This window comes from Amphiura filiformis, chromosome 11 (genome assembly GCF_039555335.1).
Source record: "Amphiura filiformis chromosome 11, Afil_fr2py, whole genome shotgun sequence".
In the NCBI taxonomy this organism is placed as follows: Eukaryota; Metazoa; Echinodermata; class Ophiuroidea; order Amphilepidida; family Amphiuridae; genus Amphiura; species Amphiura filiformis.
The window spans coordinates 64,345,888-64,366,977 of NC_092638.1; the positions used below are offsets into that span (position 1 = coordinate 64,345,888).

A 21,090-nucleotide genomic window follows, 5' to 3' on the forward strand; every position below is an offset into this window, starting at 1 on the left:
TTTCAGTGATGGCAAATTTAAATGTAAGAACAGCAGAAAATGATGAAAATGTCACTTTAAAATTGGCTACAGGATTCTCTTTAGTCTATTGTGATAAATTCAGACCTGCAAAACCTTCTCTGAATTCTGAAAATATTGCACACCTCAAGTCTTTGAATTTGTTGGTACCTGGTTTGTGTACATGTACAAGGTTTTGGTCTCAATGTCCCTCATTCTGACTTCGGTAGGTTGGCAGGTCTGTTTATGGTTGTCCAGTACTAGATTTAGTTGTCCCGGCGAACGGACAACCACTTATTTCAAACGCTGCTTTTCTGTCCAGTTTGACCATTAAAATGCCAACAATAAAATCCTTTAGAGGAACACTCATCAAATGACTCCATTTCATCGTCTGCATCACACATACTGTAGTATCTCAAAAGGCTGTCTTGTGTGATTTTTATTATCATTTTTATATTGTTATTTTATATTTCAGCAGGGTCCTTTCTTTTATGAATGGACTTGAGATTGTAATAGTGTGATATTAACTCATAATTAATATATCCAGTTAATTTTACAGTGTATATTATCACAATTGGATAACAATTTTAAAAAACAATACAAGGCAGCCTTTTGAGGTACGATCAAAAGTACATGTATGTGATGCGGATGACGACTAGTTCTAAATTTAAGCTCTTGATTCCAGACATTTCTGATCTAATTTCACATGCTTCTAATTTTTTGAGATGCTTTATCATTGGTCAATCTGAATGTCAAATTTATATTTATATTTTGTTTTTCTTATATAATTATAGGAAATCGGTAATGACAGTGGAAAGCCAGAAGCGGTGGAGTGACAATCTTGATGCCATTGCTGATGAGTTAACGAGTCAAATAATGAGGGAGGAACTTAAAGCTGTCTTCCGAGATGTTAAATCGGTAAAAATAAAATAATATATAAGTGACTGAAACAATGGTTCAATGAATGAAAGAATGAATGAATGTCGACTCCAGTTCAAGATGTAATTTTGTAAAGTTTTGTCAAGAAACATCCTAGTACTAGCACTCATCTCATTCTGAGTACTTTATTCAGTAAACTTCTCAAGGCGGGGGGATCCCCTGGAAAGCTGGTCTTCTAGCTCAGCCGTCCTAATTTATAAAAGCGGTGAGACATCCAAACCTGAAAACTTTCAGATGATTGCTCTGTCATCTTGTGTTGCTAAAAACTTATGTATATTTAGCTTAGTGTCCCTGTCCACCCTGTGTTGGCCCATGCTGTTGTTTTCAACGGCATGTAGCCATGTGCTGGGTTTTGTGTATGCTTTGTAACCTTGTTTTATTAATAGAGTATACAATCAAATCCATGATAATAATTGAATACCTGAGTGGAAGAAGGGCCCAACTCCGTCAAAACTGTTTTTGAGATATTAAGAAAAAACTTAATTATTTGGAAAAGTTAAATAGACAGAATGTTTTCATCTTCAGGGGACCTTTAATACATGAACATACAATATTACGTACATTCGAAATTATATATATGATGTTTCCATGGCAACAGTACAGGTCTTAATACAAGCTGGAGTTAGGCCCTTCTTCCACTCATATACTGCAAGTGCGAGTTCCGTAAGCAGATGTGTTATAAATAGCTACAGAAATTTGGAATTATCCATTAATTGCATACATAGAAGCATGTAATATGTTAGCAAGAAAGTTTAATGTAGTGAAAAGCAGATTTCATGGATGAACAAATTATTCGTCTTTAACCCAATATTTGTGGAAGAAGGGCCCAACTCCATGGAGTTGGTCCTTTCTTCCATGAAAACTATGATTGAGTGTACATGGAAGACTATTTAGAGAGTGGGTTTTGGCTCATATTTCACACACAAGGAAGAACAGTCTGCTGGCAATAAAATGCTGGGCCTAACTCATTTTTTGTAAAAAATTGGAGTTGGGCCCTTCTTCCACTCAGGTATTCAATTGTTCTATACCATTTTTCGACCCTGATGTAGCAGTGACGTCAGCTGCTTTGAGGCAGCTGTTTAAGCGTGTGCATGTGTACGGCAGCGCTTTGAGCAAATGCTAGCGATTTGAAGCTGCGCCCAATGAAATGCACACTAACGTCACTGCCACATCAGGGTGAAAAATGGTATAGCATATAATTTTTATCACCCGTTAAAGAAAATTACTGTAATTGTCTTTACAAATTTTTCTGTTCGCAGAAATATACATCAACAGCTAACTCATCTGCTTCAACACAAGCTGCTGAAGAGGACATACATTCAGTGACATCTGCTCAGGAAGCTGACCAGATACCAGTATGCCAATCGGTGGATTCAAGAGCAGAAGAAAGCAACACAAGTAATGCCTCCTCAGATAAATCTGATGGAGAAGACTGCCTATTGCAGGAGACATCCATACATCTTTTGTCAGATGGATCTGGAAGAATTGAAGAAACTTGCTCAGATGAAACTGGAATAGTGTCACAATCAGAAGTTCAAAGTGGTGTCCCGGCAGAACTTGTGAGTTTATTAGATCAGCTTACGGATTGGACATTTCAGAGTGACGTGTCATTGGTGACTCCGGTCAAGACGACGTCGTCATCACGTAAACCCGTTATGCAAAAAGATAAGCTACACTACATGGGCGAGTTAGATGTTGTTTATATGGGGACATCAAGAGAAATGATAGAGAGTGTCACTACAAGGAGAGGGGTAGCATACAAAGAGATGTCATCGGAAATGACACCTACGAGATGCCAGGACATGTCCTCAGAGATGACCCCAGTCAAGTGTCATGAAATGTCATGTCAGATGACACCAGTTGGCCAACGAGAAATGGCATCGGAAATGACACCTGTTGTACACTGTGAAATGGCATCGGAAATGACGCCAGTAAGATGTCAGGAGATGGCATCTGAAATGACTCCAGTTAGATATGGTGATATGTCATCTGAAATGACACCAGTACAGCATAGGGAAATGGCATCTGAAATGACACCGGTACAGCATATTGAAATGGCATCATCAATGACACCGGTAAGACACAGTGAAATGTCATCTGAAATGACACCGGTAAGACACAGTGAAATGTCATCGCAAATGACACCGATACAGAATAGAGAAATGTCATCTGAAATGACACCGGTAAGACACAGTGAAATGTCATCGCAAATGACACCGATACAGAATAGAGAAATGTCATCTGAAATGACACCGGTAAGACACAGTGAAATGTCATCGCAAATGACACCAGTACAGCATAAAGAAATGGCATCTGAAATGACACCGGTTAGACACACTGAAATGTCATCGCATAAATGACACCAGTACAACATAGAGAAATAGCATCTGAAATGACACCGGTTAGACACACTGAAATGTCATCTCAAATGACACCAGTACAGCATAAAGAAATGGCATCCGAAATGACTCCTATCAAACATGACACCACATCAACCTGTATGACTCCTGTGAAATTGGTAGACGGTTGCAGTGAGACTACCAGAGTAGAGCTAATTGACACAGGGTTAGATCCTATTCCACCGGTAACGACCAACCTCGGGACAATGACGTCCCCAGTTAAGGTCGCACACGTTGAGGTCGGCACCGAGCAGGTCACCTTGGTTCATACAGAAGTCGGCACTACACCAATCCAGACTAAAGATTCAAGTTGTGCGATGACGCCTCATCTTATGATAGACAAGTCAACATCCATTACACCAGTGGTGGTTAATGAGATGGAGACTGAAACATCACCTATGGTTGTCCCAGTTTACAGGTAAGTTATCCTCAAGAAACCGCAAATACATACCTATAGTGTGTCTCATCTCAAGTTGAGAGTAACACCATGTTGGATTTCGCAGTGGCAGATTCGAATCAGTGTGTTTACACAGTTGGGTTGACAGCGTATGCACAAATTACCCTTCTACAGTCGCGTGTGTATATGTGACATGATCAAGGGGAATGAGTCACATGTCGGCCCATGAGTTTTACACATGTTTCTAAAGAGGACATTTAGAGCTTTCAGAAACTGAAACCCCCATGTTGATACGACTTTTCTTTGTGAAGTTACATCAATTTATCAATCGCTGAAAACAATATTAAAACAATTTCACTTTCTTTGCCAATATCTCAAAATCAATATTAGCATCATCTGACCTCATTTCCCTTGATCGTATCACATATGCCCCATGTTTGAGTCCAATCTGCCACTGCGATATCCAACATGGTATTACTTAATATGCATTTATTTTACAGTTTAAAGCAGTATTGAAATGAAAGCAAGGATTGAAAAAACTCTTAAAATGGAATTGGTGGGATAAGGGATTGATGTGTTTCCATTGAGGTGATTTCAATTAGCTAAGCAGAATAAGTAAAAATGACTGAAATTATTGTAATGAAAATAACAATATCATCTGAGGTGATGTTACCAAAGGTTGTAGAGGGATAAAGGTTTTCAGGAATTTTTATAATTTAAAAAAAAATGGTTCTTTAGCGTTAAGTGATAAAAATGCAGATTTTTGTTATATATTTTCATGATTTTATTTTCCATAGCACTTACATCTCTGGTTGTATGAGCAATTGAGCATTCATTTGGGTGTATTTATTCAAAACACTCAAATAATAGCCAAATGGCTGAATCACATGGTGATTTGCATTAAAATTCTTACTAATACACGCATACGAAAGGCAAAACATGGTTGTAGGCAGCTGTATCACAAATTACATATTCAGTGTAATTGTGTACTTAAGATATATGTGACATGATCAAGGGGAATGAGTTGGATGTTGCTAATATTGTTTTTGAGATATTGGCAAAAAACTGTTCAAATTCTTTTGTTTCATATTGTTTTCAGCCATTGATACATTGCTCATAACTCAAACTAGATGTCTGATTTTGATGGGGTTTGCATCAAAATGCAGCATAATTTGTAAGCTGCCCTAAAATGATGTAAAACACTTTAAAATTGAAAATTGCCGACAATGTGACTCATTCCACTTGATCATGTCACATATTATATAAAAAAATAGAATATATCAAAAATATCAACACAAATAATTTATAAGAGAGCAGTTTTACAGAGATAACCGTTTCACCTGTGTGTTTATTTATGTTATAGATGGGAAGCTGAAAACCAACAAACCACAGATTCAGCCTCACTGATAGGTCACCTGGAGACTGCTTCCATCAGCAACCAGCTGTTGAGAAGGGAAGTACAGATGTGGACAGAGAAGCATGCCACTATCAGCCAACAGCTCAGCAAAGCCAGGGAAGACTTGAAGAAGAAACACAGTTTACAAAGGGAAGAAGATCAGAAAGCTAGTCAAATGCATAGTTTGGCAAAGGTACGATTGGCTCTTGAGTCAAAATGGATCAAAAAGTTGCAAACTTCTGCTGCTCTGGGTATAAATGTAAAAGGTCATCATTAATCATTTCTTTGGTCATGGTCTACCCTTATTTGTTTTTATGCCTCCACCGTGAGGCATACTGTTTTACAATGTCCGTGCTTCCGTCGTGCTTCCGTCCGTCCGGAGCTATATCTCGGGCATGGATGGACGGATTGACTTCAGATTTTCAGGATAGGTGGGTCATGGTCAGAAACTCTGGCTACTTTTTTTTTGGGTGAGGTTCAAGGTCATATACTTAGGTAAAAGGTCATTTGAGGTCATTTCCTTATTTACCTCTTTTCTCAGAGACTAGGGGTCGCACGTTCCTCAAACTTGGTGGGTGGGTGCATCTTGACCCCAGGCAGAACTTGTTTGTATTGATTGGTTAGGGGGTCAAGGTCACCTGAGGTCATCAAGGGGTCATCCGAGGTCAAATTAGCAAAAACTGTCGTGTGGCCATGAAACTTGATAGGTACAGTCAACATTTAGAGCAAAAGTTTTGGAAGGATATTTTGGGGTCATCTGGGGTCACTCGGGTCATCTGAGGTCAAATTAGTAAAAACTGTTGTATGGGCATGAAACTTGGTGGGTGCAGTCACCATTTAGATACAAATTTTTGGAAGGTCGTTTTGGGGTCATCCAGGGTCACCCAGGGGTCATCTTAGGTCAAATTAGTAAAAAGTGTCGTATGGGCATGAAATTTGGTGGGTACAGTCAACATTTAGAGTCAAATATTTGGAAGGTCATTTCGGGGTCATCCAAGGTCATTCAGGGGTCATCTGAGGTCAAATTAGTACAAACAGTCACATGGGCAGGAAACTTGGACAACCTTAGACAACCTTAGACAAGACCATCTGTGTCTTTTAACTTATAAATGTATTGCTGGTTTTGTTCCAAAGTATATGCAAACAATTTTTAACCTCTGTGAAAACCAGTCATCGTCACAATACACGTGGTAGCGCTCATGGCAATATTGCACTTAATTTCAAACCCAGAATTGAAGCTGGTAGACGCTCATTCTTATTCAGAGGGGCTAAGGCCTGGAATTCACTTGATCCTAAACTGAAATCACCTCTCCCAATTAGCACAGCAACTTTCAAAACAATATACAACTCTCAATTTTATGATTCTCAAATTGTAGTCTTTAAATTTGTTTCATATTTTGGCTTCATTCATTTATTTTGCAAAACAAGATTTGTTTGAGTTGTATTTATACTATCATGCTAAGCCTTATTACTATTTTGTGCAATCAGTTTCCATATTGAATTATTTGTATTTGACATTAAATAAATTATTTAGTTTGTATTTGGTGCAATCGATAGTTTTGAATAATATTATAATTATTATTGTTTTATAGCTATGCTGGTTCATAGGTTGATTTTTGTAGTGTTTTATCTTTTAAGTAGTTTTAATGTTTATTGGGTCCCCCCATATTATTTGATCCTTTATCCTATATGCTTTGCCTATGTATGTAATATTAATAGTATTTTAAACATGTTGTAAAGTTACATTGTAATTTAATTTATTTTGTAAGCATTGTATGTATCAAAATTTGCAATATTATTGTGTATTTGAATGTATGTAGTATTTTTAAAACCTTAATAATTATGTTATGTAAATGTTGTATTGATCCCTGGGCCTCAAGGAAGTTTCAACTGATTGAGTGTCCCAGGTTAAAGAAGAAATAAAACAAACAAAAACAAACAAACAAAAACTTGGTAGACATAATCAACATATAGAGCCAAAATTCTGGAGGGTCATTTTGGGGTCACTAGGGGTCATCTGAGGTCAAATTAGTAAAAACTGTTGGATAGGCATGAAACTTAGTGGGTACAGTCAACATTTAGAGCCAAATTTTTGGAAGGTCATTTTGGGGTCACCAGGGGTCATCTGAGGTCAAATTAGTAAAAACTGTCAAATTCTTAATATTTGTCCTATGGGCATGAAACTATTGTCACCATTTACAGCCAAAATTTTTGAAGGTCATCCGGGGTCACCCAGGTGTCATTGGAAGGTTGTTTTGGGGTCTTCCAGGTGTCATCTGAGGTCAGATTCAGTCTCCTCTGTTAGGCTTGAAGCTTTGTATCAACTTTTGAGTGCCACATTGCTCCCTTTGGTGGAGGCATCACGGTCGACGCTTTGCGTCGAAAACCGCGACATCCAAGAACCGTGGTCCATCTAGTTCTTTCATCATTTGGTTTTGAGCACTCGGCGAAGCTAATTATGCATGGGGATGTTAGTACGTCCTTAATGTTCCACCTAGGTAGGTGGACTGTACAGTTTCAGGTGTTTGATGCTATACTAACACTACAATGGTCTATTTTTTGTGAGGTCTTTGGCTTTTCAAAATTTTCCCTTTCTATATATATTTTCTTGTTTGTTTATCTTTTGACCAGAATGGCTGACCATAGATTTGTTTTTGCCCTTTTGACCTAGTTGGCCTTTTATACTTGCACATGTCTGTTTTTCTCACTTAATTGATTTTTCCCTTGTATGCTTTTATTATTATTCTAAATCCTTTTCATTCCTTGCTGTAAATGTGATGTACACTTCTTGAATCTTTTTAGATCCATCCAAATTTGCCCTGCTGGTCAGTCAATTGGTACTGTTTTAGTTTTTTGTTGTCTTTTTAGCTAATGTTTGCTAGCATTGATTAAAAGAGCCATGTACATGTATTGCACTCCTGAAAGGTTTTTAGTTGATATTTTTTAGAAAAGCTGTCATATAAGAAGAGCTTTATCTTGAATTTTTTAACTGATGCAGGTAACACTGGAGAAGGATGTGGAGGATTTAATGACACAGATAGGAGAACAGATGATGCAAATTGGAGAGCTACAGAATCAACTAGACAAGGTATGAGGTAGCTCGAGATACTCTAATCTGAAATTACAGGTTTTAAATCTGACAGATCATTGCTTTATTTAAGCTAGAGCACCATGTGTCAAAAACATGGGGCAAAATAGTACAAAAGACAGTCTGTGTCGCTGAAGCAGCAGCCTATTCATGACTTCAGCTACGCGACCTTGATGTCCATCATTTTTATTTACTATGTTCATTCAAGTGAGAGGGGCGGGATGGCCGAGCGGTTAAGGCGTTGCGCTGCCGGCCGGGAGAATATGAACGATAAGGGTTCGAGCCTTGCATGCTTGGGCTTGCCTTAGGTGAGAATTCTCTTCCTCTCCCAAAATGTTCCTAAAATGTCGGAAATCTTGCAATTGCGTTCAGTTACACCACAGAATGTAATTGTAGAATTTCTTCTCACCCCACACACTGTTTATCAGTATATTGCGTGGTTCGTAAAGTCACGAAAAGCCATTGGTCCCGTGTACAGGACGATGTCACCCCTGTGCATGTTAAAGTGTCAGAGCTATACGAAAAGAGAAAGGGAACCATCTCCTGTTCTGGTACCTGTACTCAAACCCTCTAGGTTCAAGAGGACAAGATGGGTGCAAATCTTGTAGAATGTAGAATGTGATCGAAGCTTGAACGGTAGAGTTTGCATCTCATGAATGTGAACTCATTCTTTAGAAATTAAACTGCCCCACTTATTCGACTTAATTAGCTTATGTCTGTTGTTAGTTTGATAAGTTGTTGTGCAACAAGCTACACATGCACTTGTAAGGCATTTCTCTTTTCCTCATGATTTCCCGTGTTATTGACCATATTGTATTGACCATATTTTCCCATATACAAATGGCAGAAATCTAAAGAAGTTGAGGCTGTGAATCAAGAAAAGACCCGGTGTCAGGAGCAGTACCAGAGAGAAATTCACAATTTACAAGAAGATTTGAAGACAAGCTACAGACAGCACCAGCAACAGGTATGGGGTTTCTTTTGGAATTGTTACCATAACTTAAGGGATCTGGAATGGCGTTTTGAGCGTTTGAAAGTATTTTTTGTGGGACATGAGAGCACATCAGACATATCAATTGCATTCTGAATCTGAAGAATGTCTTTCTGATATCAAATAATTTTCATTGTTTGAAATTCACAATATAATACAAATTTTATGACAAATTATAAAAAATTTTCACATTTTTGATATAACAGTCCTCTAAGTAAATTTTATAAATCTAATGACATGTTCTTAAAGTGTATGTAGCTGGGAGGAAAAGCCGACGATCAATTGAAAATTTTGAACTTTCATATTGAATATATGGATTTTTTTCTCAAAAGACCTAATTTTTTTTGGTGTTTTGGGAAAAAAAATCCATATCTTCAATACGAAAATTTTCAATTGATCGTCGACTTTTCATCCCACCTACATACACTTTAAGTATAAATCATCAGATTTATAAAGTTTACTTTGAGTACTGTTAAATATCAAAAATATCAATTTTTAATCATTTGCCATAAAATGTGTATTACATTGCGAATTTCAAAAAATCAAAATTATTTGATATCAGAAAGACATTCTTTGTAATCAGAATGCAATTCGATATGTCTGATGTGCTCTAATGTCCCACAATAAATACTGTCCAAACGTTCATACCCCACCCCTTAATATGGGGAAAACTTTATATTATTTATTCATCTTGCCTTTTGCTTGCCCCTGTCAATGTGCAGATACTATAAAATGAACTCTCAATGGTAGGGGTTGTTTCCTGATTTTAGGCTTTTTTGTGACCAAAATTTATGTAATTGTATTGATTTTCAGCCCATTTTGGGGTATTTTAGCCCAATTTCAATCTGATTTTCAGGATTTTCTCCTACTTCCAGGTTATTTCACAAGCATTGAATCACACCCTGCAATGGTTATGTGTAAAAATGTTAATCCATGTATCTTCTGGAAATGGTAAATCTACTGTTATAGCTCAAAACTACTTGGTCAAAGTCTCTTACCAAAATATTATTTATAGTGTATTTTTGGGTGGTTGGTTTGGAGGTAGTAGAAGTCATTTTGTCAAAATGAATGAAATGCTTGTGATGCAACAAATTAAATACACTGATAATATGAACCCCTGACTTGCCCCTTGTATAGAGTGTTTAAAGTTTGGGGTCAAAAGGTCAGATCGGAGTCAAGTTGACTTCAGTATTCTCAAAGGAGGCCCAACTATAATCGTGGACTACCTGGAAATGTTAAAATGTGACCTGCTACCACGAATGAGCGTAAGTCGCACGTTGGTAGTTTTGAGAGGTTCTTGCTGCTGCATCAGTATTCTTTGTTTCACATGCACCTGTTCATGCCAATAGTATTTCTGTATGTCCTTTATGAATGGGCACACTGGGCCATTCACAAAGGACATACTACTGGCTTGTACAGGTGTGCGGCACACAAAGAATATCAACTCTGCAGCCAGGATGTCTCGAAATTGGTTTGTCATTCTCAATTTTATTGTATTATTTTTTATTTTATGCATTGCACAGATTGCTGAATTGGAAGATGAAGTCAAGAGAAACAACTACAAGCCTCACTATCAACGAGCACAGGAAACGATTCAAACTCTACAGGCGGAGATAGAAGCATACACAGGACTACATGATGCCATGCAAAGAACTACAAAGTTACAGGTAAATAATCAGGACTGTATCCTTAAATCCATGTGAAAAGAGGCTATTCCAGATGAAATCCATACACCTGCTATGGAAGACATGACCTTGATCTCCCACACAGGGAATGTGAATTTCAAGTGACCCATTCAGGTAACCCCCACTTAAAATTCCTAACTCACTGTGTGGTTTATTAAGGTCATATCTTTATACTATAGGGGGGGGGGTGTATATTTCAACTGGAACAGCCCAATAGAGTTTTGAGTGGAGGTACTAGTGTTTTGATGCAACCATTATCCACACATATCATAATCTTTGTGCATGTGTGTACATATGGCTCAACAACACACATACATACATACAAAGTATTATGACACACTGTTTCATAGAGATCACAGCGTGTGTGATGATACACTAAATAATAAAAAATAATAAAATAATAAAAGCAAGCAAAATAATATGAAACAAAAGAAATCATTGTGTGAAAAGGTGTGTTTTAAGTCCTTTCTTAAAAATTTGAAGTGATGGCACAGAACATAGAGTAGGTGGTAAAGTTCTCCTCCACTATGTTTTTCAGTACTATAGGTTTGATTGTACTTTGCATATGTGGGAAAAAATAAATTATGTTATGTTATGGTATGTTATGTTATGATATTTCAACGTCAGTAAATCTTAGTCAAGGATCAATATGTTTGATTAAAGGTAAGATTTGACCTAAACGTCTGTAGCATTTACCAATTATTATCTGTACCAGTTTCGGTGACCCCTCTTGTCACTTTCAAAGAGGTAATAGAGTGGTTTGATGAGACAGGTGCCCTGTTCTTAGCAATTTCTTAGCAAATCAAAGCTGTATTGATTGCAGATTGATTTGCTCCATTGCATACACACACACAAACTTTCGCTGATAGTGAATGGAATTTGTCCAGCATGACGTCACAAGGTGTCACCGTAGCTGGAACGTATAATAACATGATCAATAATGTGCTATAATTGTGCTTATGCAGTGGCGACAGCAGAGTAGAAGTGTACATGGAGTTCACCCATATCCTTATTTAATTTTGAACACCCTTATTTCAGGAGGAATTTGGATGTCTAGAGGAAGCATTCGGCAATGTTACAACGTTGTTCCAGAAAACGGTGGCTAAGAAACAAATCTGGCAGACTGAGGTGAGTAGAGAATAGACAATACCTCAATATCCCATACATGGGCACCGTACATGTGTTTGCTGGTAAACGGGGGACTCTGTACTGGACCGGCAAAAGAGGTTGTGTTTTTTCTGATTTTCTGCGCTTAATCAGGGATATGCACCCCGTTTTACACAAATTATACAAAATTTTTGGATTTTAACGTATCAACCGGGTACTGATTGCCTACCTACTTTCTTGACTCTGTGGATTCGCTTGAGGTAACTAAGAAACTCTGGATGTCATGGTTTGTTGTACGTCCATGGTTATGTGAAGTGAATCAGGAACAAATCACCAACTCTGGCACGCACATGCACACCCACCCCTGTCTGTGTTTGCCTCCAAACGTGGACATTGTGTTTTGCTATCTAACCGAGGACGTGTGTATGATGTTTTCATCGCCTAACCATGGACTAAAATGGCGGATTTTTTTGTGTATAATACGAAACGGAATTTTAGCCATCACCCTGCGGACGGTAGTTTATACACGTGTGGTCCTCGGTTTCAGGCAAATAGCATTTAAAGCATCTAGCATGCATTTGAGGTCTTTTGCAGCAGTTTGAGACCGAAGACAGTCCTCGGTTGGAAGTAGGCCCACAGTTTAGGGTGAAAAATCTTGTGTGTGTCCTCGTTTGTCGGCAAACACGTACGCACCCCTACACATTCATACTCACATGTACTCAACAGAAAAACAACTACATTGTCAGAATCTATTAAAGCCATTTCTGCAAAGCAAATTTGTTTCTCTTACTTTTTTACCAGAACAAAGCGATGCAGGCCCAAATGGAAAGCAACCAAAAGCAGCTGCTCGATGCCCAATCCCAACTACACCAGGTAGAAACCGACAGAAATAAACTCCAGGCAGAGATGAAAGAATTCAGAGAAAGAGAGGAGACTACACAGAGTTTGAACCAGACATTGAAAGCTGAGATTGAGAGTGCTAATGCCAGTATTGATGAACTCAAAAAGAAACTGCATGTCACTAAGTTGGGTAAGGCTTTAAATTTTTGTTATATCATGTTTTTATAACTAATGGATGACAGGGGCCGGAAGTGTGGATACAGACTGTACTTGCTGCGTATGTCTTTTATGACATTTTTTGTCATAAAAAATGCAGCTGCGCTGTTCATTTTGCGATGCACATTTTGGCCTATGTCTCTGATATTTTTATGTCTATTGTGTATCATGTATGTTAACCTTTAGATCTATAAGGATATGCTTGCTAGTCAAGTATATTCAGTCGAGTGTGATAATATGGCTTAATAAATATGCTAAAATTTGCTCAAATTAGTTTGTAAATATGCAGAACAATTTTCCATATCTGTGGAACCCTTTTTTAATTTATTTCTGGAAAAGAGTTGCCTTTTACATAAGCAGCATTTATACTTTTTCTATGCGGCTTATGAGGCACTTGTGTTAAATAAACTCACATGCTTATATCTACATCTTCAAATGTTATCCACAGAGGCACTTGGATTCCAAGAAGATTTCACCAAGTCTTCATCTCGTTGCAAGGAGCTTGAGGAGGCAAGCATTGCAGCCCACATCAAGGAGCAATCACTGGAGGCGGCCATTTTGGTACAAGGCAACCAGTGGAAAGATGCTGAAATACATATGGAAAATGTCAAGAAGAGTTTGCAGGCTAGGATAGCAGAATTGGAGCAGCAATGCCAAATGTAAGAATGGGCTATATTCCATTTAAAATCCACACTACCCCTGTGGAAGATTTTGGAAATGTCTTCTGCAGAGGGTGTATGCATTTCTGATGGAATTAGCTTATTAACCAGCGCTATTTAGAACTCATCCTCCCTCTGTGGAAGATTCAGGGTGAATGTTTCTCAGAAGGTGTATGAAATTCTAATGGAGCTGCCTAATGTGTTCATTCCATTTGAAATTCATACTCCCCCTGCGGAAGATATGTCCAAAATCTTCTACAGTGGTTGTATGCATTTTAGTGCAGCATTAATTCCCTCGCTTTGCACCACTGAGGTCCCGGGTTCAAGCCCCGGCGCGGCCTAAGGACTCATGTGCACTTGGTTTATCCCGATTCCATGCTCGCTCTCGCAGGTTTTCTCCGGGATCTCCGGTTTCCTCCTGTATCGCAAAAATCGGGTGATTAGTTGTTTGGTTATCAAAAACTTCCTTCACCCAATGGAATTTGGGGAGCTGCACAGATAATTGGTGGATGTTACAATCTAAATGCGGATAAGTGTGCGCTGCTCGCAGCAACCTAGTTGATGCGATCTGATTGTGATGATTCACCATTGCAGCAAATTTACAGCGGTTTGAGTCCTCTTTTGGCTATTGTAAGAAACGTCATAACTTGGGAAAAACAAGCTATGCTTCATGAGAAATGTTTTTGAACACAAGTCTCCACATAATGGCAGCCAGTGAAAATTGCTCTAACCATTCAGGATTTGAACCTGGGTCCTTTGGATCACCGGACCGATGCTCTACTAACTGAGCTAATGAATCTGATGGGGAAGAGCAGTGATTTATCTGTAGGTCTTCAGTTCAACACCAGCCATATTTTGTTTCATCTCAAGTTTTGTAGAGGTATATTCTTTTAGGCGGTAGAGCTGCAAGCGTGCTGACAAATTGCACTATTATGTGTGTGTTTACGCTCTGCAGGTTTAGATTACCAATGGCAAAATATGCAGCTATGTCACTGCCAAACTTGTGGTGAAACAAAGTATGGTCAATAATGTCTGACTGTATTTTTGTTCTTGATTGAAGACCAATAATGAATATGAGAAAATGCTAACATTTTGGCAACTGCTATTGCATCCTTTAAAATTGTCATTTCAGGCTGAGCAGTGCCAAAACTGAACTGGAGAAACAACTGAATACAGCAGAGGAAAGCAGATCAGTTCTACAAGCTGATTTAAATCTGTCTAGAAACACTGTAGAGGAACAGTGGAGGGAATTGGAGAGCTTAAGACATCAGGTTGGCCAAATGAAGGAGGAGATTAAGGTATATTTTGTGATTATCTTATTGGGGGGGGGGGTGGTGTTTGTCATGCTCATCAATATTTTGTATTTTGTACATGTTGCTAAGAATCTTGTATTTGACATCAGAGTGGTGCAAAAGGGTTCATGACCCTTCTGCTTTAATCACACAAATCATATGTTATGCAAGTAGGTCTATTTAGGGGTATGACAGCCAGCCAATTCAGTAAATTTTGCATCCTGGATCTGTGGGTGTAAACCCTTCAAAATATGCATGATTAGAATACTGACTTCCAGTGTTTACTCAGAGGCTGTATGTCGCAATTTGGGCCCAGTGAAAATTATATTTGGCGCACACAAATTCACAATGCTGTATTACAATGAGTAAATTTGAGGAGCCGAAATTGAGCCAAAATTGGGCCAATTAGGAAGTGGGATACTTCATGATAATAAAGATACTAATGTTACCAGTATATATTATTCTTATACACAGTTGTATTTGTCCTGTCATCATGTCAATGTGTGTGCATACTTTGCAGAAGCTTACAGTTTTGTCTAAGAAGAACGGCAGTTGCTTACATTTTGAGAGTGCGTAGAGTGTAAACACGGAAGTGGGGTTCCGATTGGCTGAATAAATCGTCTGGCAATAATAGCAACAGACCGATGATCTGATTGGCCGATTGTGTGTCAAAACGTTGTTCGGCGCAGATCGGTGCCCTTGAAGTATGTTGCTCATTAACAGGGTGCGCTCGTCAATCTGAGTAAGGGACTGCCGTACTCCTCTGAAACCCAGTGTAGTAAATAGCTGCTGAGTAACGACATTGTGCAGCATAATTGGTTTGAATTTTTTTGAGTTGTACAAAGTCATACGCTTTGTGGAATGTGCGTGGGATGCACTTGTTGCTTTCAAATGTACATGTCATGTCTGAGAATTAAATACAGGAAATTTAAATACGATAATATCATCTACAGAATCAAGTTAGATAACTCCCATGATTTTGTTTTTGTTTCAGGATCTGCAGGACAGCAGTGATTTCCTTGAGGAGGAGAGGAGATCACTATTAGATGCAACTAAGGAGTCAGATGATAACCTGAGAGTCACAACACTGGAGCTGTCACGATGCAAGGTGGCGCTTGAAGAAAGTGAATCGGCCAGGAAACAATGGGAAGCGGCAGTGGAAGATATAAGGTAATAACTGTGTATTAAATAATCGTCATCCAAGCTAAATTCGTTCCCGGTTAGGCATTTAAAATCAGGAAAAACATGTCTGCGTTCAATGGTCATTCTGCCACAATGGTTTAAGTGTACATAAGTTTTTAGGCTTACTTCCATTTCCAGTTCCATGACCTAACATAACACCTAGTACTACTAGCATCATTAATAGTATCAGTAGCTGTTAAAATCACTGATATTATTGTTTCATCCTCCTCCTTGTTACCAAAGTTCATCAAATTCAAAGTTCTTTTTGACTTTAATGCCATCTTGAGTACTTAAAAACAATCAAAACTTTTGACCTATCCTATCCTATTTGCTGGTGATTAAAAGCTTCAGCAGTTGGTCGCCATTTGCGCCAGGGATTAAAGGTTTAGTCGCATCAGAAAAAATCTAGTTGCCAATGCGACTAAAATGGCTGCACTGTACAGCACTGAACATAACTGTCTTTTCTATTTATACACAGTGAGAAACTTCAAGAGACACAACTTGAATTAGATAACACCAAAGCCTATGCACACTACATGTTATTAAACCAGGGTTCTGAGATGAACGATGCTGCACAGGGATTGAATGCCATCCAACAAGAGATGGATACTATGATGTTGCAACTCAAAGATACGCTGGGACTAGATATGGTATGTGTATAATTGGGCTATTCTATTTGATATCCACACTACCCCTGTGGAAGATTTTGGAAATATTTTCTGCAGGGGGAGTATGAATTTCAAATGGAATGAACACATTAGGTAGCTCCATTTGAATTTCATACACTCTCTGAGAAAGATTCAACCTGAATCTTCCATAGAGGGAGGGTGAGTTTCAAACAGAGTTGGTTAATGTGCTAATTCCATTTAAAATTCATACTCCCCATTGGAAGATATTTGCAAAATCTTCCACAGTAATAATGGGTCAAAAATAAACAATTATCTTGTCGGTAAACAATGATTCTGTTCCGGTACACCGACCGACCGACTCTACTTGAAAGGTCTGTCCGCCTGTATAACTGTGTTTTTTTTGTCACCAAAGAGCTGACAATCACTCTCACAAATGGAGCTTAAGGAGAGCATTCACTCTTGCGCTTCTGAAAACAGTCCCTGCATTTGAATGTAATATTTGACATACCGGTATCTTTTTTATTGTAAACTTATTCATTGTTTTCTTGTTTTATCCAATCAGAAAAAAGAAAAGAGATCTCACCAATCAAAAACACCTCATCAGCCAGCTGTTCCATAAGCAACACTTCCTCCTCGTCGGATGCTTCATCCATTGTTGCATCAGTACTCAGCGCTTTGCAAATCAATGGGAGTAGCACTCCTAAAGAGAACAGCTTGCTATCTGATTCACCTATGCTAGGTGGAGTGGGTCTCAAACAAAATGTCAGCGACTATGAACAACAAGAGATGTCCATGACCGAGTCTTCCGGTTCAAACATTGTGATTGGTCAATCCAGCGGTAGTGCCTTTACGTCGCTAAGGACCTCCTCCAATAGCATCTCGTGTAACAAAACCCCAGAGCAGCAACAAAGAGACTCAAGGACGAATGAGGTCAAATCGGAGAAAAACACAGGTCCATTGCTGGTGGATCAAGTTGGCCTGGTTGGCAAACTGTTTGGACAGATTTTGAGAGGGTTGATTGTGTATGCCAGCAGTCTCCAAGAATCTTTGGAGGAAATGAAAGAAGAAAGGTAACAAAAGAACTAATAAAATTATACCTTACTTCACACACCTTGATTTTGGTATACAGGCTGTATCAAAATGATTGGTACCAATCAGTTTTGATGCTTATTGAAAAGTGTGCTTCTTCCAAATGCAACACATCAATCAACCAATTTTGCAGATTCTATGTTGCATTCTGAGTCATGTCCATAATTACTGGAAACTGATGGGTACTAATCATTTTTATACAGCCTGTACAGGTTTTGCACCCTATATTTCCTATTTTCCCAATATTTTTGAAGTTTCCCAATATTTTTGAAGTTTTCCTATATTTATTACGAAATGTGCTATAATTCCTATATTTTTTCCAAATTTAGGAAATTTACTTGTTTTAGGAAGTTTACTTGTAATAACATGTATAGGGCGCATTGCATTCAAGTGCGCTGTACGCGTTCCTGATACGCAATGACAGGGTCAATGGCCGCTTCCACGCAGTTACATACTTCTGACGTTGCTGTCAGGGTCCTGCTTGTACTAGACTAATTTCAGGTTATGGATTCTAATTTTTCGAAAATGAATTTTCTATTATTTTTTATAACCAACTATCAAAATTAACATAAAAAACTAAATTCATGAGCAAACTCTTAGCCTACAAAATGTATACTCCACTTGGCCAATTCTTTGAATTTTTTGGCTGCAATTGTAAGAAATCGTGCAAAATTGCATGTTCTTGGCTCATTTTTCCTGAAATTTGCAAAACTATTAAAATTTGACTCTTGTTGCCTGTTAGAACTAACTAAATGCTTAGGATTTAGCTATGTTTCATTTGGCAAAACAGGATAATATTTTTTTTAATCTCAAAAAATTAGCGCTGTATTTTTCTGAATGGGGGAGTATGGCGAGCGTGGGTGGGTTAAGCGATTTGGCCCCAGAGATCCTCCCTCTCCAGCAGTCTTTTGTCTGCATTGGGTTATTCTTGTTGAAATTCCAAACATTTTACTGCTTCTAGCCAATCGTATCAAATCTGGAAAATAAATTTGATCGAAGGTCTTAATTTATATTTATTATTTTAGGGATAGTCTACAAAAGAATGCAGCCAAGAGTCGACAGAACCTTGACAGCGAGTTGTCCCTGGTCCAGGAGCAACTACACGCATCACAATGCAGTGAGAGGGCGCTGCAGCAACAACTTGCCAATGCTAAAGCCAAGCTGTGTGATCTGGAGCAAGATTTGCAGTACGGGGAGCAGCGAACACAGGCGATGGCCAATAACTTGGCAAGGTTTTCAGACCAGAAGTACACAATAGAAGTAAGATCTTTGCTATATGCTGTTATGCTTTTATTATGTATGTGTTTAATTTTTATTAAAGCCTTATATACGATTTTTATTTGGTAATCCTTTGCCAAATGTTATAAAATATTAATAGTAGCAACTGTCAGGAAAGTTTTCTGGTCATTTTAAGCCAAACTAATGGGGTAAAATGAATGAAAATTCACTTACTGTCTTAGCCGCTTAATTGTGGTGTTCTATGGGGGATTTAAAGTCATAATTATTACTTTAATTCAAACTTGCTCTGTTTTCCTACAAATACAATGAATTTGGCTGAATCCAATTAGGTGTAAGTTGGGACATGTATTCACCCATTGCATAGTTCCGCCATGTGCAAGGAGAGCCTCAATCTGGCAGCATGCATGAATGGGAATTGAATCAGTCATATAACATTGTGTAAAGTTATGTAATTATTCCTTTCATGCCATGCCAGTTCAAGGCTCTCCTTGCATCATGGCGGAACAGTGCACCTGGCGAATAAACATTACAAATATGCTAAAAAATGACCAACTCATTTTAAAAGATCATACATTATTATATTATCTGGTTTTTTTACATGATTAAGGGTGTACTACACCCCTGTCCAATTCTGTGCCTATCTTTGCATTTTTCTCAAAAATTATAGCGCATTGGTGACAAGTAAGATATGTATATTATTGGGGCAAGGACTACAACTATTGCACTGAAAATTCAGCAACTCATGGCAAGTAGTTATTGATTTATTGATCAAATATTGGTTTTCCTCATTTTTGACAGTAACTCCACAACTGTTGTGTGTGCTGAAATAAAATTTCCAGTGCAGTAGTTGTAGTCCTTGCCCCTATAATATACATATCTTACTTGTCACCAATGCTCTATAATTTTTGAGAAAAATGCAAAAATAGGTACAAAATTGGGCAGGGGTGTAGTACCCCCTTAAGATGCTGTATTTATGACCAAATCCTGAGATTTAATCAGCCAATCAGATTTGCCAAACATTCACGATCTAGGCCTGGGATGATATAGCAATATTCTATCATTGGGCTATTCCAGTTGAAATCCTTACACCCCCTATGGAAGACATGATTTTAATCTCCCACACAGGGAGTGTGAATTTCAAATGGGTTACCTGAAAGTGTGACTCCATTTGAAATCTTCACTCCCTGTGTGGAAGATTAAGGTTGTGTTTTTTTATAGAGGGGTGTGTGGATTTAAAGCGGAATAGCCCATTTTTCCTCTAGTTTGGCTCAAAATGAAAAGGGAACATATTTTTCTGATGGTGAAAGCTAGCATGCTGTGAAAAAATAATCTTTATTTTCTTCAGAAATCTTACCATATTGCTGTAAGGTTTTTCCATTCTCAGCTGATTCATCTCGGTGTAAGCACCTGTATTCAATGTGTGCGCAAGCGTACTTGTTGTCGTCCTCGGCTCTGTGTTGGGGACATCGCATAGAACAATTTTGTGCATTTCACTGTTTTTTTTGTGTGTGTGCACTGATGATGTATCATTAGGGCCGCAAGAAAATAAAAAATGTTTGCTAAGCGATTAAATTGTAGATGTTTCTACAAGCAACGACTCTGCAGGACAAATCTTGCTCCCTGTCAGGGGTGCAAATTGTGATTTCTTCCTCAGGAGCAAGGTTTTTAGGCTCAAGATTTCCTCAATCATACCATGCATAAAAAAGCTTTATTCTGCACTTTAAAAGATGAGAATGCTAACATAGCGTGTATTCTTAGAGCGACTTTATATTAAGTCTTCGAGCTTCCAAAAAGGCCTAACGAGGACAATGTGTGCGCGTAGCGCGCAACAATTTGGTTTTTACACTAGTTTGGGGTCACAACTTGTTCAGTGCTTTATGGTTCTTCTTTTTAAATTTCCTCAATTCTCAGTGGCATTAGTATTTGATACACTGAATGTCTTCAT

The 21,090-nt window shown here is 38.2% G+C and overlaps 1 protein-coding gene across 1 annotated transcript in view; it reads left to right on the forward strand.

The window, feature by feature from the left end:
- LOC140163855 (uncharacterized) overlaps positions 1-21,090 on the forward strand; it is a 42,121-nt gene that overhangs the window by 2,080 nt on the left and 18,951 nt on the right. The window contains 16 exon segments of the mRNA XM_072187169.1: positions 792-915; positions 2,196-3,287; positions 3,290-3,753; positions 5,096-5,321; positions 8,127-8,216; positions 9,064-9,183; positions 10,731-10,874; positions 11,931-12,020; positions 12,801-13,029; positions 13,504-13,714; positions 14,847-15,012; positions 16,001-16,176; positions 16,667-16,838; positions 17,081-17,111; positions 17,380-17,887; positions 18,932-19,166. Coding sequence (XP_072043270.1) covers positions 792-915; positions 2,196-3,287; positions 3,290-3,753; positions 5,096-5,321; positions 8,127-8,216; positions 9,064-9,183; positions 10,731-10,874; positions 11,931-12,020; positions 12,801-13,029; positions 13,504-13,714; positions 14,847-15,012; positions 16,001-16,176; positions 16,667-16,838; positions 17,081-17,111; positions 17,380-17,887; positions 18,932-19,166 — 4,078 coding nt within the window.